This window comes from Ursus maritimus, unplaced genomic scaffold, assembly GCF_017311325.1.
Source record: "Ursus maritimus isolate PB19 unplaced genomic scaffold, ASM1731132v1 scaffold_2, whole genome shotgun sequence".
NCBI classification, from domain to species: Eukaryota; Metazoa; Chordata; class Mammalia; order Carnivora; family Ursidae; genus Ursus; species Ursus maritimus.
In genome coordinates, this window is record NW_024424452.1 from 16,285,279 (window position 1) to 16,304,707 (window position 19,429).

At 54.0% G+C, this 19,429-nt stretch overlaps 1 protein-coding gene across 3 annotated transcripts; it reads left to right on the plus strand.

Annotated features, from left to right (window-relative positions):
- The first annotated feature begins 6,931 nt into the window (after positions 1-6,931).
- PRSS36 (serine protease 36) lies at positions 6,932-16,939 on the plus strand. 3 transcript variants are annotated; one of them, XM_040634531.1, is made up of 15 exons: positions 6,932-6,968; positions 7,238-7,273; positions 7,481-7,516; positions 7,741-7,903; positions 8,310-8,590; positions 11,016-11,182; positions 13,308-13,557; positions 13,666-13,795; positions 14,136-14,392; positions 14,474-14,640; positions 15,021-15,258; positions 15,388-15,529; positions 15,790-16,055; positions 16,131-16,252; positions 16,418-16,939. In XM_040634531.1, exons 1-15 carry the CDS (start codon positions 6,932-6,934, stop codon positions 16,694-16,696), a joined length of 2,571 nt encoding a protein of 856 aa, XP_040490465.1. In that variant the 3' UTR covers positions 16,697-16,939. The 3 variants fall into 3 exon arrangements, with proteins under 3 accessions (XP_040490465.1, XP_040490466.1, XP_040490468.1); XM_040634532.1 differs by having other exon boundaries at positions 14,474-14,635; positions 15,034-15,258; XM_040634534.1 differs by lacking the exon at positions 16,131-16,252 and having other exon boundaries at positions 15,790-15,868.
- Positions 16,940-19,429: the final 2,490 nt, after the last annotated feature.

A 19,429-nucleotide genomic window follows, 5' to 3' on the forward strand; every position in this document is an offset into this window, starting at 1 on the left:
CCTTTGTATTCCTTCCTGGTCAGTACTTCCACAGAGGTAACCACTATTCTGACTTCCATCACTATCCAGTAGTTTTGTTTGTTCTTTTTTTTTTAAGATTTTATTTATTTTTTTGAGACAGAGAGTGAGGAAGAGAGCACGAGTGGGGCAGGGGGAGCAGGGAGGGGAGGGGCAGAGGCAGAGGGAGAAGCTGACTCCCCATTGAGCAGGGAGCCCGATGGGGGACTCGATCCCAGGACCCTGGGATCATGACCTGAGCCAAAGGCAGACACTTAACCGACTGAGCTACCCAGGGGCCCTATTCTTAAGTTGCGTATAATCGGAGTCATAGACTATGATACTTCTTGTCGGTGAACATAATTTCTGGGAGATTCATCCGTGTTGTTGCACGGGTCAGTAATTCTTTTTTATGGCTGCATAGCATTCCATTTTATCAGCGTACCACAATAATAAGTTGTGGTATAAATTGTCAATTTTCCTGTTATTAGACATTTATGCTGTTCCTGGGTTTTGGCTCTTGGAATAAAGCTGCCGTGGGCACCATGCTACACTCATGTCTTTTGGTGCACTCGTGTCTCTTGTGTCTAATCCTAGAAGTATCTTGGAATCATAATACAAGTATGCATTTAGCTTTAGTCGATGCCGCCAATTTTCTTTTTTTTTTAACATTTTATTTATTTATTTATTTATTTGTAAAGTATATTTTACCTTGTAGGCAAAAAGGACTTTGTAGATGTAATTGAGAGTATGGCTCTTTAGATGGAGAGTGAATCATAGATTATCCAGGTGGGCCCATTAATCATGCGAATCCTTAAACTCAGAGAACCCTCCCTGGTTTGGTCAGACAGAAAGATATGAAGACAGATGAAAGGTCAGAGAGGGGCGCCTGGTTGGCTCAGTCCGTAGGGCGACTGACTCTTGATCTCAGGGTCGTGAGTTCAAGCCCCATGCTGGGCTTTATATAAAAGAGAAGGCCAGAGAGATGTAAGCTTGTTGGCTCTGAAGATGGAGGAAGGGAGCCTGGAGCGAAAGAACGAGAGCAGCCTCTAGCAGCTGAAAAGGCAAGGAAATGGGCTCTCCCTCGTGCCTTCCGGGAAGGAACTCAGCCCCGTTGACACCCAGGGTGACGTTAGCCCAGCAAGACCCTTGTCAGATTTTTAACCCTCAGAATTATTGTATAACAAGTTTGTGTAGTTTGAAGCCATGAATCGTATAATTGTTTCATTGCCAATAGAAAATGATCTGTGATTTCCCCATCCACTGATCAGACCAGCAGAGAACTGTGTGTGTCTGTATTGCTTCTCTTACCCAGAGGCAACCACCATGTAATTATTTTATTGACTTGTGGTTTGATTATGGTGTTATTGGCTGCCATTAGCAGCACGATAAAAATCAACCTCGTGACACTCTTTGATGCTTTTGCCGTAATGGTGTTATCGAGGACGACTTCATTCACAACTTTTCTCTCCATTAGAACCTGCAGGAGAAAATTATTTTCTGCCTGGTACCTGGAAGAGAGACTCTGCTTGGGTTTCCCTCTTTGTGTTTGTTGGCTGTTAGGAAGCTTAGAGCAGTGGTTCCCAAGCAAACACATCTTGGGCTGGGAGAACTACCAGAATCCCCCCGGGGGCAGCTTTCGCAAACTGTACTTGCACCCCCCCCCCCGAAATTTCAATCTGGGGGCGCCTGGGTGGCACAGCGGTTAAGCGTCTGCCTTCGGCTCAGGGCGTGATCCCGGCGTTGTGGGATCGAGCCCCACATCAGGCTCCTCCACTAAGAGCCTGCTTCTTCCTCTCCCACTCCCCTGCTTGTGTTCCCTCTCTTGCTGGCTGTCTCTATCTCTGTCGAATAAATAAATAAAATCTTTAAAAAAAGAAAAAAGAAAAAGAAATAAGAAATTTCAATCTGCCTCCCTAGAGGAAAGTGTTCCCCCTTCCTCCCACAAGATCCCTTGCTTTGGTGAGCCACTGTGCTATTTGAGGACAGACAAAACTCTCTAAAGGCCTGATATGTAAGGGAACCATTTTAGATTTCTTTCTTTTTTTTTAAAGATTTTATTTATTTATTTGAGAGAGAGAGTGTGTGTGTGTGTGTGAGCAGGAGTGGGGGGGGCAGACAGCGGGAGAGGGAGAAGCAGACTCCCTGCTGAGCAGGGTGCCTGACGCGGGGCTCCATCCCAGGACCCCAAGATCATGACCTGAACCGAAGGCAGACACTCAACCAACTGAGCCACCCAAGCGCCCCTACATTTCTTTCTAAGTCAGCATGACTACGTAAGCTTCACTTAAACTAAAAGCCAGGGAGCACTTGGCTGGCTCACTCAGTCGGCAGAATATGCAACTCTTTTTTTTTTTTTTTTTTTTTAAGATTTATTTACTGGGACGCCTGGGTGGCTCAGTCGGTGAAGCATCATCTGCCTTCAGCTCAGGTCATGATCCCAGGGGCCTAGGATCGAGTCCCGCATCAGGCTCCCTGCTCAACAGGGAGCCTGCTTCTCCCTCTCCTTCTGCCCCACACCCCGCTCAAGTTTTCTCTCTCTCTCTCTCTCTCTCAAATAAATAAACAACTCCTTTTAAAAAAATATTTATTTATTTATTTATTTAAGAGCGAGAAAGAGCAAGAGAGGACAGGGGAGGGAGAGAGAATCTCCGGCAGACTCCCCACTGAGCGCAGAGCCTGATGTGGGGCTCGAGCTCAGAACCCCGAAATTGTGACCACAGCTGAAATCAAGAGTTGGAAACTTAACTGACGGAGCTACCCAGGCACCCTGAGCATGTGACTCTTGATTTCAGGTTTGTGAGTTCGAGCCTTGCATTGGACGTAAAGATTCCTTAAAAAGTCTGGGGCACCTGGGTGGCACAGCGGTTAAGCGTCTGCCTTCGGCTCAGGGTGTGATCCCAGAGTTATGGGATCGAGCCCCACATCAGGCTCCTCTGCTATGAGCCTGCTTCTTCCTCTCCCACTCCTCCTGCTTGTGTTCCCTCTCTCGCTGGCTGTCTCTATCTGTGTTAAATAAATAAATAAAATTTAAAAAAAAAAAAGATTCCGGGGCGCCTGGGTGGCAGAGCGGTTGGGCGTCTGCCTTCGGCTCAGGGCGTGATCCCGGCGTTATGGGATCGAGCCCCACATCGGGCTTTTCCGCTGTGGGCCTGCTTCTTCCTCTCCCACTCCCCTGCTGTGTTCCCTCTCTCGCTGGCTGTCTCTATCTCTGTCAAATAAATAAATAAAATCTTAAAAAAAAAAAAGATTCCTTAAAAAGTAAAATCTTTATAAAGATTAAAACAAAACACCAAAAGCCTGAGGTATGGCCCACCAAGCATACGTTGTAAATGAGTAGCTAAAGGGAAGCCATCTTATCCTCAAGATTTGTTCGATGCTCCTACGCCCTGTATTCCTTGACATTAAAACTTACGATTCCTGCCTCTACGTTCATCTAGAATCTTTTGACTTTTATAAGATACAAAAAAGTATATGACCCTGGAAGAACGGTTCGCTCTCTGGAGCACTTTCTTCCCTGTGATGACCGCGTTTCCCAGGCAGCCGTCCTAACTTGCGCTCAAATAAAACTTTCTTACTTTTAGGGATTCTGAAAGGTGCGTTCATTTGGCATCCGCACATTTAAAGGAGCAGGTCCTATTTCTCAGATCTACTGAGTTGGAGAAAGGGTTAAGAATTACTGCCTTAGGGGTTTCTGGCTGGCTCCAGTAGATCACGTGACCCTTGATCTCAGGATCTTGAGTTCAAGACCCACACTGGATATCATCTACTTAAAAAATTATTGTCTTAGAGCAGCAGTGCTCAAATATAGTGTCGGAACTCCTTTTTTTTTAAGATGTATTTATTTATTTATTTGACAGAGAGAGAGAGAACAAGCAGGTGGACCGGCAGGCAAAAGGAGAGAGAGAAGCAGACTCCCCGCTGAGGAAAGACACCCCAACCCACTCCCGCGGGGCTCATCCCAGGACCCTGGAATCCTGACCTGAGCTGAAGGCAGCCGCTTAACCGCTTAATCGACTGAGCCACCCAGGCGCCCCTCACCTGGGAACTCCTGAAAGGGTTTCCAAAACCCTTTCAAGGGCTGCCCAAGGCCAAAACTATTTTCATGATGTCAAGTGTACCATACAGGTTTCCAAAGGCTACTTGACTAGGGATATTCCAGAAGGCTGGCTGCAAAAGCGGATCTGAGAATCCAGCCGTAGTCTAGTCATCCAGACACCAGCGAGGTTTGCAAAAACATCTGCGCTTTTCACTTTCAAAAACGATGTCATTCTTTTCACTATTTTTTTTATCGTTTTCTTAAAAAATGTTACCCTCATTAACATGTAACAGACTAATTTTTTAGCGAATTAATAAGTAATTTTAAGTGTCTCTGAGTTTTCATTTCCAAGGCAGTAAATACTGATAGATATAACCCACGTGAGCAAAAACTCTTTGGATCCCTCAATAATATTTAAGAGCGTAAGGAGGTCCTGAAACCGAAATGTTTGAGAACTACGGAATTGCAGCAAACAGGGTAGGTGAGGGTGTTCATGGCACCATGTTTTGGTTTAACCAACCTACACCCTCTCTCTTCTTTCCCGCCTTTGATTGCCCATTGCCTCCTTTTTCTGAGTGTGTGTTGTATACACGACTGGGTCTTCATCATTGGAGGGGCAAATGCCTGCAAATGAGTGTCCGGGGAGACTTAGAAACTCCAGGAATTTCGACTCTTGATCTTAGGGTTGCGAGTTCCAGCCGCACGTTGGGCGTAGAGCTTTCTTGAAACAAACAAACAAACAAACAAACAAACAAGCTGAAACTCCAGGATTGTGTTAACGAGTCTGAAGCTGTTGCCTCCAAGTTTACCTTCATTGTGTCTGTGGACTAGCTAGGGTTAGCAAGCTTATCAATGAACTCCAGTCGATTGTTGGGTCCCTGTGTTTGCATTTCCTCCCTTCCTAATCACATCTCATTCTCCCCTGCTCTTGCTGCCCTGGGATCGTATCTCTCAATGAAGCACAAACACGTGGGCTTTGCCCAGGCTTCCATTTTCTAGGGAAACTGGACTAATAGAGTTGTGTATTATTACTAGCCCATAGTATTGATAAGAAAATAGATACACAGGTATCCCCTGCTTTTCAAAGGTTCGCATGGTGCTACCTTGGTTTCAGGAAAGGACTACGTTAGTACGTGTTTTCGCTAACCAAAAGAAATCCAGAGGATTTTCACTTTCTCGAAGAAAGGTGGAAAGGGAAAATAGTGGTTTGTTTTTCAGGCAGCCGTTATGGGGGCAGCAAGCACCCTGAGATCTACCTTCCTGGAAACCACACTCAGTCCCAGCAAGCAAGCTGTCATACCGTTGAACTGTGCGAGCTTCTGTGCTTGATCTCAATTTATATTGTGCATTTGTTAGCAAGATACGTCCTAAGGTATCAGAAAAGCCTAAGAAACAGGCACCTGGCCAGCTCAGTCAGTGGAGTGTGCAACACTTGATCTCAGAGTTGTGGGTTCGAGCCCCACGTTGGGTCTAGAGATTACTTAAAAATGAAATCTTCAAAAAGAAAGAAGAGCCTAAGAGAGGTGATTTTTGGGATCTGGGAATGCTAAGAATCTTTTCCATATAAATTGATAGTAATGGCTTCTTTGCTTTATGCCATTTCCACTTCCCAAAGTTTTCAGAGAAATGTTCTACTTATGGGTAGCAGGGGAACCTGTGTATAGCTATATGCGACGCTCCATTTCCGTTCTCCTCCACCCCTTCTCCATCCTGATCTGTTCCCCCAGAGCGACCCTTTATGGGCCACATCATGGGCTCCCTATCACTCTGGCTTCTGGGAAGTTTCAAAGATGGGAGGAGCTGGCAGGTGATCAGAGGGTAGGAGGAAAGCGAGATGGAGACTTTTATTTCCCAGCTCCCTCCCTGCTGAGCCACAGGTTGATAAAGGTTGCATTCCCTCATTGAAGGAGTTCCTATCCCGTCAGCCCTCTCCACCAGCTGCAGCTCTCCCTTTCTGTTTCTAGTATGTGCTCCCTCTCTCTGCCTCTCCTGGCAGGGCAGGGCAGGGCTCTCCTTACTGCTAGCCCCAGGGTCCTTCACCATCCCTTGTGGGTTTCCCTTAACCCTGCCTATACCTCTGTAAACAGTTCCCTCATGAAACTCCCCTCGATTCCTCTTCGAGTCACTGTAAGTTTCTTAGTGGCCTCCTACTGCTAAACACTCAAGGGTTGAGTGACTTTCCCAAGGTCATACAAAGAGTGACAACACGTGATAGTACTCAAAAACACAGAAAAGGGTGGTGTCCTTTTTGGCTTTGCCAGCCTGCCCAGCCCCCTCCCAGAATCCTTGGCCCTGCCCAACCTGACGGAATCTGTGATCCTTTTGTTGGGATGGGATTGAATTCCCTAGAGCTCCCTTCCCAGACCTGGCCAGCAACTCCAGTAACCAGAGCTGTGTGAGAAGAAAAGGCCAAGCCTTTGGGGTAAGCCACACCCCGAACAGAGGTGAGGTCTCAGGTGAGTCACGCCACCGAGGGGCCACCTCCTCTGTCCCAAGGGCCTGGACTCACCTACAGTCTTGCCTCACCATGGACCCAGTACATCCGCTTCCCAGCACCTGCCTGTCCTCTCCTTCCACCTTTGCCCACAGGGTTCTCCACTCCTCCGTCCCCCACCCAACAGTGCCCTGGAGCTAGGACATCTGCCTCCCACCCCCACCTTGGGCCTCCAGAGACATGAGATGCTCACAGGGCTCTGGGTGGGGCCTTTAGGCTCCCTACTTCCCCCTTCCAGCCCCAGATCCTCTCAGATTGCCAGAGATGGGCTCCAGCCAGGGAGGGTGGGGCTGCTCCTGGGACCATCAGGTGTCACAGGCCGCCTCGGCAGTGACAGTGCTGTGGCTGGGAGCAGACCTTCCTTCACCCATCTCCGTGCCTCCAGCTGACTCAAATGTGCCATGTCCCAGCACCTGCTCCTTCTACTTGTGATCCTCGGTAACTTCAGGGGACAGAAGATGGCCTGGGCCCTAGTATCTGGGGAGCCGGAAAGCAGGACTCCTGGGTTCTGTGTGGGTAGTGGCGTGTCAGAGGAGGAAGGGGAGGAGGACGTCAGAAAAAAGGAGGGAGTGAGGTGTCAGAAGGGAGGGGAAAGGGGCCCTGGGGGACCTGGGGAGATGGAATAGCTGTAAAGATTGGCGAGGGGGAGGTCAGGGAGGGATATCAAAGTGTATGTCTCCAGCCTCTTCCTGCTTCCCTCTCTCCAGCCATCAGCCCCATCCCAGGAGATTTCCAGGACTCAGGTAAGGTAGCTGGACTGGGGGAAAGTCACGTGGGAGGCAGAAAAGACAGGAGGGGTAGCGTGGGTGTTGGCAGGGGGTCTGAAAGAGCAGGGAACTGGGGAAAGGAAAGGTAGAGGGTAGGAGATGAAGAACAGGAAGATGGGGGCTGGGCAGTGTCAGGGGCTGGAACTCACCAGTAACTTCCTTTCTTTACCCTCCAACTCCCAGCTGTCAGTCCCACACAGGAGGAACCTGAAGATCTAGGTAAGGAAGAGGGGGAGTTCCTCAGATCTTAAAGAAAGTGAAGTCTGAGTGGGCGAGGAGGGAGGTGGAAGTCACCGGACAATAAGCAGTGCCTAGGTCCTCTTTGTTCTTTGTTCAGAGGGGCAAACCGAAGTCGGGTGGGAGACAGGGCCTTGTCTTGAGTTGTCTGGACCTGTGGCGTCAGGGACCCGGCAGGCCATGACCTCCATGGTACCCCATAGCAGACTGCGGTCGCCCTGAGCCCTCTGCCCGAATCGTGGGGGGCTCAGACGCACAGCCAGGCCGCTGGCCCTGGCAGGTGAGCCTGCATCAGAATGGGGGCCACATCTGCGGGGGCTCCCTCATCGCGCCTTCCTGGGTGCTGTCGGCTGCTCACTGTTTCGTGACGTGAGTATTCTCCCACGTCCGACCCCTCCCCAAAAGCCAAGCCTGCCCCGCGGCTTGAACTGGTGTATTCAACCGCTAACTTGGAACCGAGCTGCGCCCGTCTCCCCGCCCCTCTGCGGGGGCATCCTGGTTCCGAATGTGGTTGACGCCGCCTGCAGACTCGCCCCACCACTCCACCAACTATCCAAATCTGAATTCCTTCTGTCCAGTGGCCTCTAAATCAGATCCACTCCTGACCCTTTTGGGAAACTATCTCAACCTGGATCGCCCCAGCCCCAAATGCGGATCCGACCCGCCCCTCCTGGGTTCCCGCTGATCCCACCTTCTCCCTGGCCTCTAAGCCTCCCCCCGCCCCCCCGCCGTCTTAGGGTCAACCTAACCCCCTCCCGCCTGGGCCTCGGCGCAGGAACGGGACCTTGGAGCCCGCGACCGAGTGGTCAGTACTGCTGGGCGTGCACTCCCAGGACGGGCCCCTGGACGGCGCGCACGTCCGCGCGGTGGCCGCCGTCCTCGTGCCGGACAACTACAGCAGCGTGGAACTGGGCGCCGACCTGGCTCTGCTGCGCCTGGCCTCGCCCGCCCGCCTGGGCCCCGCGGTGCGGCCCGTCTGCCTGCCGCGCGCCTCGCACCGCTTCGCTCCCGGCGCGGCCTGCTGGGCTACCGGCTGGGGGGACATCCAGGAAGCAGGTGAGTGAGGTGGGGGGTCCCGGGAGGTAGGTTACCGGGGAGGTGGAGCCTACCGATCGGTCCTCGGGCGGGGACCTGGGGGCGAGTGCTAAAAGCTGGGGCCCGGGGTAGGCGGGCCCTTGGGGCGGGACTCGGGAGGTGGGACCCACGGGCGGGACCTTGGGCGGGGGCCTGGAGGGCCGATTTCTGGCAGGCGGTGGCTAAGAGCTCGGCCCATCTCCCGCTACCTTATTCCCTGAGGGCTCGCAAACTGAGATTACTGACTCATCCACTCCGATTCCGTTCCCACCTTTCCTTCCAGTTTTTTGTTTTTTTTTTTTTTCTTTCCTGGATTTAGGATCCGACTAGGGTTCCCATCCTGGCTCTGCTATTTGAGACAAAGCACTTCACGCAATCCGTTTCCTCCTCTGAAAATTGAGGGACACAGTGCCCAGTTCCTGGTGTTGTTGGGTGGATTAAATGAGAAAACCCACGTAAAGTTTATAGCACGGTGCCTAACATAGCAATTAAGGCATTTTAGGTATTTTTGCCCTGGGTAATCGTGCACAAAAGCACTACACCAGGAGTATTGTAAGCATTCAGCATATGTCAGTTTCTGCCCTCCTCTCCCCTGTCCCTCTTCCTCCCGTCCTCCCCTCTCCTCACTCATCTTCTACTTACCCACCTCCTGTCTTCTCCCAACTCACCCACATTCCTTCAGTTTCGTTCGATCAGCAGGTATCTTGTGACTACCTTCTTGTGCCAGGCACTGACTTAGGCATTAGAGATACGCCAGTGAAAATAACAAGGCTTCTCAGAGCTGAAGTCCTAGTAGGTAGACAAGCTGTAAATGCAGTAGATAAGCAAACACTATGTTAGGAGGTGTGGGGGAAATAGAGCACTTTCCCGTTCCCCATCATCCCTGTTATCCAATGCTACCTCTCCGTGTTAGCAAGGCCCCCGCGATGTCTCTGCACGTGCTGTGATCAGACCGGTGTGGTGCCCGGGGCTCGGGCAGGGGTGCTTGAGGAGGAGCTAACCACCGCCCGGGCTTGGAGGGGCCCCATCAGGGCAGGAGAGGACAAGGAAAGGCCACTCTGAGCACCCAGGAAGTCTGCGTGGGTGGGCCCAGACCATCCCGACAAAGGGCGGCCGGAACAAGAGATTCTGGGGAGGTTTTTGCAGAGAGGACATAAGTTAGCATTACAGAAAAGTTGGGGGGAGATGGAGGCCACTCTGGGGACCCACATGAGACATACTAGATGGAGAAGGGCCAGGTCGCCAGGCTGGAGTGGAAGGGGCAAGGCAAAGAGGCCACAAAAGCTGCAAGGGCGGACCGTGAAAGCCTTAAGGGCAAACTGAGGGCCAGAGGACCCCACCAGCTCCCAGGATCCCTAGGACAATCCCCAAACCTCCTTGGATGACCCTCAGAAAGGGTGGGACTCACCATCACCTGACATCTTGGGATTGGGGAGGGGGGGAGCTGTGTCCACAACTCTCCCCCACCCTTCCTGGATTCTGAGACTTTGTTTCCATCAAAGGCAGGGTCACCTCAGGAAAGGGCTGAGGCCTCAGATGTAGTGGGATCCATTGATTGTTCTTGGTACGATCAGAGCTGAGCTTTAAAAACGTTCCTCTGCCCTGGGGCGCCTGGCTGGCTCCGTCAGTTAAGCATCCGGCTCGTGATCTCAGCTCAGGTCTCGATCTCAGGGTCATGGGTTTAAGCCCCAAGTTGGGTTCTACACTGGGCATGGAACCTGTTTTTTTTTTTTTAATTAAAAATTAAATTTTAATTTTAGTTTAATTTAAAATTTAATTAAATTTTAATTAAAAATTAAAAAAAAAAAGAACTTTCCTCTGTTAGCAACAAGCGAAGGGTAGGTTGGGGAATGGACCAGTGAGGAGCCCGGGCCGGTCATCCAGGCCCACAGCTGTGTCTCCTGCACTAGGCCAGTTGCAGTGAAAATTCCAAAAAGTCACAAGTGAGAGGTTTTTAGGGAACTGATTGGGGAGGGGAGGCTGAGACGGGGGCCAAAGCTGACACCCAGAGTCCGTGCTTGGCAACCTGGTAGGAGACCATGCTAGTCTGTATGGCATCTTCGTTGAAAAGGGTGCCCTCCCAAGACCACACAACCCGTCCTGGGGCTCAGAGATGAGTGATTTTCGCCCCCGCATGCATCATGTGTCGTCTGCATACCTTTCTCCGCTGCACAACCCTCCGCAGGAGCTGTCGCTAGGTGCTTGCTGGGGCCATGCCTGTGATGAGGATGTGGGAAGAACGGAGAGCAGCGGGAGGTGACATTGACTGCTTTGGAATATAGCAGGCTCGGGTGTCACGAGGCATCTAGACAGATGTCCAGGAGGCGCCTGGAGGGCACAGCGCTGAGCTGGGGACCAGGTGACTTCGTATCTGCCCTAAGCGTTTGCTCTCCGGTTCTGCCCGCAGACCGCCTGCCTCTCCCGTGGGTGCTACAAGAAGTGGAGCTGAGGCTGCTGGGAGAGGCCACCTGCCGGTGTCTCTATAGCCGGCCTGGCCCCTTCAACCTCACTTTCCAGCTCTTGCCGGGGATGCTGTGTGCCGGCTACCCAGAGGGCCGCAGGGACACTTGCCAGGTGAGGGGAGGCCCCAGCAGGGCCAGGTGGAGCCCTGACCAGTAGGAAACAGGAGGAATAGACCAATCTCACCTCCCTGCATCTGGCTGGCTCAGCCCATAGAGTGTGGGACACTTGATGTCAGGGTTGTGCGTTTAAGCCCCACGTTGGGTGTAGAGATTACTTAAAAATAAAATTTTAAAAAGTAGAAGGATGAATCCTTTACAGAAGTTTCCAGATGCCTTGCTGAAAGCCAACACATAGTATATTTTAACCATTTTCCCTAGAAAACTTCTTCCAATGACACACACTTCTTTTTAAGATGTATTTATTTATTTATTTATTTGCTTGAGAGAGAGAGTACAAGCGGGGGGGGGGGGGGGACAAGCAGACTCTACACTCGATCCTGCCATCCTGAGATCATGACCTGAGCCAAAATCAGGAGTCAGATACTTTGGGGTGTCTGGGTGGCTCAGTCGGTTGAGCGTCCAACTCTTGGTTTGGGCTCAGGTCATGATCTCCTGCTCGGGAGATCACCCCAGATCTGGGCTCCCTGCTCAGCCGGGAGTCCGCTTCCCCTTTCCCTCTCCCTCTGCCCCTCCCTGTGAGCACTCACTCACTCTCTAAAATAAATGAATAGGGGCACCTGGGTGGCTCAGTCGGTTAAGCATCCGCCTTGGGCTCAGGTCATGATCTCCAATTCCTGGGTTGGAGCCCCGCCTTGTGTTCCCTGCTCAGCAGGGAGTCTGCATCTCCCTCTCCCTCACCCCCTCCCGCGTATGCTTGCTCTCTCTCTCAAAAAATAAACAAAACCTTAAAATAAATAAACTTTTTTTTTTTAATTCTCTAAAAAAAGTCAGATGCTTAACCGACTGAGCCACCCAGGCGCCCCCAATGGCACACATTTTTGAGGGTGCTCAAGCATGCATGGTGGTGATGGGGATTCAAGCTAGATAGTTTTCAGGGTCCCTCCCAATTATGAGGTTCCAGGACCTATGGACATAATCCCTTGCCTTCCTGAACAGGGTTGCAAACACCAGATTCCTCTAAACCATGCGCTGTCCTGTACGGTAGTCACTAGCGAATATTTGAAATATTTTCAGTGTGACTGAAAAATCGAATTTTTAATTTTATTTAGTTTAAATTTAAATTTAAATAGCCACATGTGGACAGCATCTGCCATATGGCACAGTTCTCAATAATACTTTTTTTTTTAAGATTTTATTTATTTATTTATTTATTTATTTGGCAGAGAGAGAGTGCACAAGCAGGGGGAGTGGTAGGCAAGGGAGAGGAGAAACAGGCTCCCCGCTAAGCAGGGGGCCTGATGTGGGGCTCCATCCCAGGATCATGATCTGAGCCAAAGGCAGACGTTTAACCAACTGAGGCACCCAGGCACCCCTCAACGCTTTTGAGCCTTCTTTGGGACCTCCTCAGGTCACAGAGATGCCTGACCTAGACTACAGAAGATGTCTTAGGAACAATGTTGTTTCAGTGTTCGTTCATTGTAGTTCGTCCTGCTTACTCGCTTTCAAACTATCCCTTGTTGCTGCCTTTTTTCAAAAATATTTTATTTATTTATTTTAAAGATAGCATGCAAGCGGGATGAGAAACAGAGGGAGAGGGACAAGCAGACTCCCTACTGAGCACAGAGCCCGATCCCATGACCCCAAGATCATGACCTGAGCCAAAACCAAGGGTTGGGCACTCAACCAGCTGAGCCACCCAGGCACCCCCTCGCTGCTTTTCTAACAGTTTATTTCTAGCAGCCTCTTCTCCCTGAATGTTGGTGTCTCTGATTTACGTTAACAACTGGGCGCACTTAGAAACCCAAACAGGGTTTATTTGAGCCACTTATGGAACAAGAATCATCTGGCTCTGAGTGAGACCTGTAGGTCTCTGCAGCACGGCCTTTAATGCATTAGCTTGGTGCTCTGGGCTTTGCTCGTCAGCCTTTCTGCCTTACAAGGCTTTCCTCTGTTTAAAGTTGTAGGGAATGCAGAGGACAAGGCTCAGACAGGGCAGTTTTCTAGAAGGTGGCTCTATGCTGGGCAACGAGAAGAGGTCTAGCACCTTTGTGAGGTGACCCAGTATAAGCCGGTGGGATCCTGGGCTGATCCCCTGATACTGAATTATCTATCGCCAGGGAGACTCTGGGGGCCCCCTGGTCTGTGAGGAAGGCGGCCGGTGGTTCCAGGCGGGAATCACCAGCTTTGGCTTTGGCTGTGGACGGAGGAACCGCCCTGGAGTCTTCACTGCTGTGGCTCCCTATGAGGCATGGATACGGGAACAGGTGATAGGCTCAGAGCCTGGGCCTGCCTTTCCCACCCAGTCCTGGGAGCCCCAGGCAGGTCCCTGGGAGCCCAGGGATGAGAACTGCACCGTTGCCCTGCCAGGTGAGGGAGCAGGACGCCTAGATGGTGGCTGGACATGGGAGATTGGAGTTGGGGTGGAAACTGCTGGGAGTCTGGGAGGCCCCCTGACCCAGGCCTCTCACTCCTCAGAGTGCGGGATTGCCCCAAGGCCAGGGGCCTGGCCCTGGGAGGCCCGGGTGATGGTGCCAGGATCCAGACCCTGCCATGGGGCGCTGGTGTCTGAAAGCTGGGTCTTGGCACCTGCCAGCTGCTTTCTGGAGTGAGTGAAAACCCAGTCTCAGACATATTCTTGCCCCTCCCCCCCATCAGCCTGAGACATTATCTACCTGTCCCTGGTCCTCCCCCTGTGTAGGGCAGGAGTAGGGGTGGAGGGGCACATCGGTCTGGAGGGCGGGGTCTCACTGGCAGGTGCAGGATCCAGCTTGCAAATCGGGATCCTTGTCTACTGGGGGCGAGTAGGGGGCAGTATAAGTTCGATCCAGGATGCTGGGATCTGAGCGCACAGTTCTCTGGAAGTCTAAAGTCCAAGCCAGACCTGCGTCGTTCTGAGCTGAGTGTGCAGGATCCAGCCCACGTCCCCAGTTTCCCCCATCCCGCAGCCCCATCAACTCAGACGGCCCGCCCCGCGACCTGGACAGCTGGCGCGTGCTGCTGCCTTCGCGTCCCCGCGCAGAGCTGGTGGCGCGCCTCGTGCCGCACGAGAATGCCTCGTGGGACGACGCCTCGGACCTGGCGCTGCTGCAGCTGCTAGCGCCGGTGAACCTGAGCACGGCCCCGCGGCCAGTGTGCCTGCCTCACCCAGAGCACTATTTCCTGCCCAGGAGCCGCTGCCGCCTGGCTCTCTGGGGTCGCGGGGGTGAGCAGGGGGCCCGCGCGGGGCTGGACGGAGTCGGGCGGTACTCCGCCCAGCGCTGGCTCCCTTTCTTCTCCCTTCCAGAACCTGCGCCTGGCCCCAACGCACAGCTTGAGGCGGAGCTGTTGAGCGGCTGGTGGTGTCACTGCCTGTACGGCCGCCAGGGGGCGTCGGTGCCGCCGCCGGGAGACCCGCCCCTCGCGCTCTGCCCCGCCTACCAGGAGGAGGAGGAGGAGGCGGGGCGCTGCTGGGTGAGTGACGGGGGCGGGGCCTGCGGGACTGAATCGGGGGAGGTTGGGGGGCCGGGTCTGGGAGGGCCTGGGAATGAGGCCGAGCTCTCCTGGGGCGGGACGGAGATTAAGGCGGGTCCTGAAGGCGCTGGGGGCGGAGTCTAGCCCTGGAGGACTTTGGGGAGGGGCCTGAGATGGGCCCTGGGCGATGTTTGGTCGTCTTGCTACCCCTAGGTTTAAACAGAATCCTAAAGTGAGGACGGGCTTACACAGATTAGTACTGGAGCCTGGCTTGGAGGAGGTGGGACTTGTTATGTCTGAGTACGGAGAGAGAGTGGAGTACTGGAAAGCTCCAGGACCTTTGATAGCCTCTTACCCACGAGCACACCTTCTCGCTGCAGAACTACTCTCATCGGAGCCTTCTGTGCCAGGAGGAGGGGACCTGGTTCCTGGCTGGAATCAGCGATCTTTCCAGTGGCTGCCTGCGTCCCAGAGTCTTCTACCCCCTGCAGACCCATGGCCCATGGATCAGCCATGTGACTCGGGGAGCCTACCTGGAAGACCAGCTGACCTGGGACTGGGGCCCTGAGGGGGAGGAGACTGAGACACAGACTTGTCCTCCCCCCACAGAACATGGTGGTGAGGGCTCAGGGCTTAAAGTTTTCTTAGGGCTTTGGGACTTAGAGGCTCCTACGTGGTAGGGCCATGGTAGGGCCTTCAGGGGTCAGCTGTGGAACCCCCACTTAAGTGGTCACCTCCTCTCCCCAGCCTGTGGCCTGAGACCAGAGCCCGCTGTGATGGGGGTCCTGTGGCCCTGGCTGGCGGAGGTCCACGTAGCTGGAGATCGAGTCTGCACTGGGATCCTCGTGGCCCCAGGCTGGGTCCTGGCAGCCACTCACTGTGTCCTCAGGTGGGTCTCACCCATCTCTTGGACAAGAGGGAAAAATTGATAGATGGGCAAAAGAACTCTTAAAATGGTGGGATAGTCTCCCTTTAGGGCTCTTAACAGTACAGGGAACTGCGACAAGTGTTTTGAGATAGAAGAGAGATTCAGAAGGAGGAATAATAAATGGAGTGACCTTGGAGTTCATTCTGCCCTGTCCCCGGCCCTGGGAAGGACTTTAGAGCAATTGGGGGAGGAGGAGGTGACATTGGGCTTTGTTCCAACAGGCCAGGCTCTACGACAGTGCCTTATATTGAAGTGTATCTGGGCCGGGCAGGGGCCAGCCCCCTCCCACAGGGCCACCAGGTATCCCGGTTGGTCATCGGCATCCGCTTGCCCCGGCACCTGGGACTTCGGCCCCCCTTGGCCCTCCTGGAGCTGAGCTCCCGGGTGGAACCCTCCCCATCAGCCTTGCCCATCTGCCTTCACCCAGGGGGTATCCCCCTGGGGGCCAGTTGTTGGGTGCTGGGCTGGAAGGACCCGCAGGACCGAGGTGAGAGCCCAGGGTCCCGGGGGTGAGAAGTGACTGAAGGTCAGAATCCCTGCAACAACTCTGTCTCCTCTCTAGTCCCTGTGGCTGCAGCTGTCTCCATCTTGATGCCGCGACTCTGTCACTGTCTCTATCAGGGCGTTCTGCCCCCTGGGACTCTCTGTGTTCTGTATTCGGAGGGTCAGGAGGACAGATGTGAGGTAAAGGAAGGGAAGAGGCTGTGCTGGGTAGCCGGACCTTAGAGACCAGGGGCCAGGATGCCTACGGGTGGGGACAAGCAGTGCTTTGTGGCTGGACTCTGAGAAGGGGCAGGGAATCAGGAGGAAGGGTAAGAGACCCTTCGGGGCTTGGCTCTGATACTGCAGGTGACCTCAGCCCCTCCGCTCCTGTGCCAGACCGAGGGAGGCTCCTGGGTCCTCGTGGGCATGGCTGTTCGAGGGAGCCGCGAGCTATTTGCTGCCATTGGCCCTGAAGAGGCCTGGATCTCCCAGATAGTGGGGGAGGCCCATTTCCTGCCTCCCAGTGGCTACCCCCACTGGCCCCCTGAAGGCAGCGACCTCTGCCCCCCCGACATGGCCAGGGCCTCAGGCTCCCCTCAGGCAGCTCTATTTCTGCTGCTACTCACCCCCCTGCTCCAGGCCTGAGGGGGCCTGGGTCTCTGGGCCACTGATCCTTTTCCTCTCCCCTCCCCCTCCTGCCCTCCACTTCCCGCCCAGCAGGGCCGGAATGTGCCCCAACCGGCTTTGTTCCCCTGCCGCAACCTCCAGAGCGCCCCACCCACCCGGACTGCAGCGGCTTCGGATAATTGGGCCTGGGTGCCCGGCTATTTTGGGCACGGGAATCCTTGGGGGCAGCAGGAAGCGGGACAATAAAGGTGTAAACACAGACACGTGGCCTTGTGGCATTGCTGGGGGCAGGCTGAGGGGCTGGGGGAAGCCCAAGAATAGGGCCCATCCCTACTGGGCCTCTGTGAGTCAGGCCTTGGGCTCCCAGGAAATGTGTCCCTGATAACGTGGCAGCTGTCCCTCATTCCTGCCCCAGGGCGGGGGAGGTGGGGTGGCAGCTGGGTGTGTGTCACCTCCCCGGTGGAATCAGCATCCCTAGCACCTGCTAGACACCTCAGCCCTAGCTCAGACCCTCCTGCCCTTCCCCACCCAGAGCAAGGACTGAGGGTGCGGGTTGAGGAAGGGTCCCAGTCTGGGGGTCCGGGGTCTCCCATATCCTATATCCACAAACAGCTGCCCCCCCCCGTATACGCACCGTGATGAATGCCCCAAAATATACACCTCCAGTGTCCCCAAGACACACATGACATACCCTTCAACCGTCCCCCATTTTTACATCCTGCCCAGTGGCCCCACCCAGAGTTGAAGGGTCCTTGAGTGTACAACCCACTCCCTCACCCACCTTTTCTTTTTTAAGATATTATTTATTTGAGGGGCACCTGGGTGGCGCAGTCGTTAAGTGTCTGCCTTCAGCTCAGGGCATGATCCCAGACCAGCGTTCTGGGATCGAGCCCCACATCGGGCTCCTCCGCTGGGAGCCTGCTTCTTCCTCTCCCACTCCCCCTGCTTGTGTTCCCTCTCTCGCTGTCTCTCTGTCAAATAAATAAATAAAACCTTTTTAAAAAAAAGATATTATATATTTGAGAGCGCACGAGAGAGAGAGAGAGAGAGAGAGAGAGAGAGAGTGCGTGTACACACACGGGGTGGGGGGACAGAGGGAGAGGGAGAAGCCAGCTCCCCGCTGATTAGGGACCCCGACGCAGGCCTCCATCCCAGGACCCCAGGATCACAACCTGAGCCCAAGGCAGATACTTAACTGACTGAGCCATTTATTAGTGTCCTTCCCTGCGTGAATTCAACCACATTCCCCACTAACTACTAAGTGTCCAATAGATCAGCCCCTGAAGGGCTCCCAATGTAGTGGGGAGCACATACGGAGCCCCCTGCCTGGGGGTTAGCAAAGGGTCACAGAAGAGGTGATGTTTGAGTACAGAAAAAAGGGCAAATAGAAACCTGGGGAAGGAGGAGTGCTTGGGGTGGAAGGCAGCTGGTGAGGGCTCCCCTCTGGGGCTGGAGTCACCATCTCTGGGCTGAGTGGGCAGAGGATAGGGGAGGGGAGGTAGAAAGTTCTTGGGAGATCGTGGAGATGGGCCGAGTTTCTTAAAGAGCCAGGCTTATCGTTATTGCCAGATCCCGAAGAGAATATTACATTCCCACCTAGGTCCCCTACCCGCTCGGTCACCCATATGCCATCCACCACAAACATTTACTACACCCACCCTCTACCCAGACCCCCCCCCCCGCCGTGTCCAGTGGTGCCCCCTCCTCCCCAGCAGTTAGCCTCTAGCCCCTCACCCACTCCAGGAATTCCCTGCCCTCCAGGAGGGGCCCTGACGTTTTGGCTAAGAGGCCCTAGTCTTAGGCAAAGTAGGTGGGGGAGTGGGGCTCTGTGTTCCTGAGGCTGGAAGCCAACACACATGCCCAGTTGCCCACAGACCCACAGAGGATAAACCCGACCCCCAACCTGGGCACACGGGCCTCCTGCCCCTGGGCCCGTGCCACGCGCTTGTTCCACCCGAGAACGCTTTCCCCGGACCGCCCTTCTCCTCCACCTGCCTTAACACCTTCCCAGAGCCCCTCGGGCCTCGGTTCTAATAGCACCTTCCCGAGGAGCCCTTCGTGATGCCAGGTTGTGTGATGCTCCTGTGAACCGGTCCCCTTCTTTATCATCGTGCCTAGCTTGAACTTGTTCTGTAATTGCTGTGTGATTACTTGATTCAGAGCTGTCACCCCTATTTCACGGTGAGCTCAGCAAACGCAGAGATGGTGTCTGTTCTGTCCCCTGTGCCTGGAACACAGTAGGCACTCGGGAGATATTTGCGAGATGACTGGCTCTCCCATCACACTCAACATACCTCACCTCGCACAGATGAAGCTGCGGGCACTAGAGAAGGGCCTGGAACGGCAGGCCCGAAGCAGGCCTGGGTGTCCTGGGCTCAGACCCCAGGCCTGAGGAGGGAAGAGAGGAGGAGCACAGCCGCCCCAGGACAGGCTGGGCCAGGCCCTGGGGGACATAACTGGTCTGGGAGACTTGCAAGACCTGGGACAGAGGGCAGTGGGGTCACATTCTAGGGAGTCTAGCTTTCAGGGATTTCCAGTCCTCACACACACACACACACACACACACACACACACACACACACACAGAGCCTGGGGGTCTGGGAGGATTTAGGACTGTGTGTGAGCAAGAAAAGCTGGCGGGGCTAAGCGAGGAGGGCGGGACTAGGGGAGGGGCAGGCAGGTAGGTGCCTTTCTCCGGGGATCAACGACTCTGGAAGGTCCCTGCGGAGCCAGGCCCGGCTGGAGACGTAT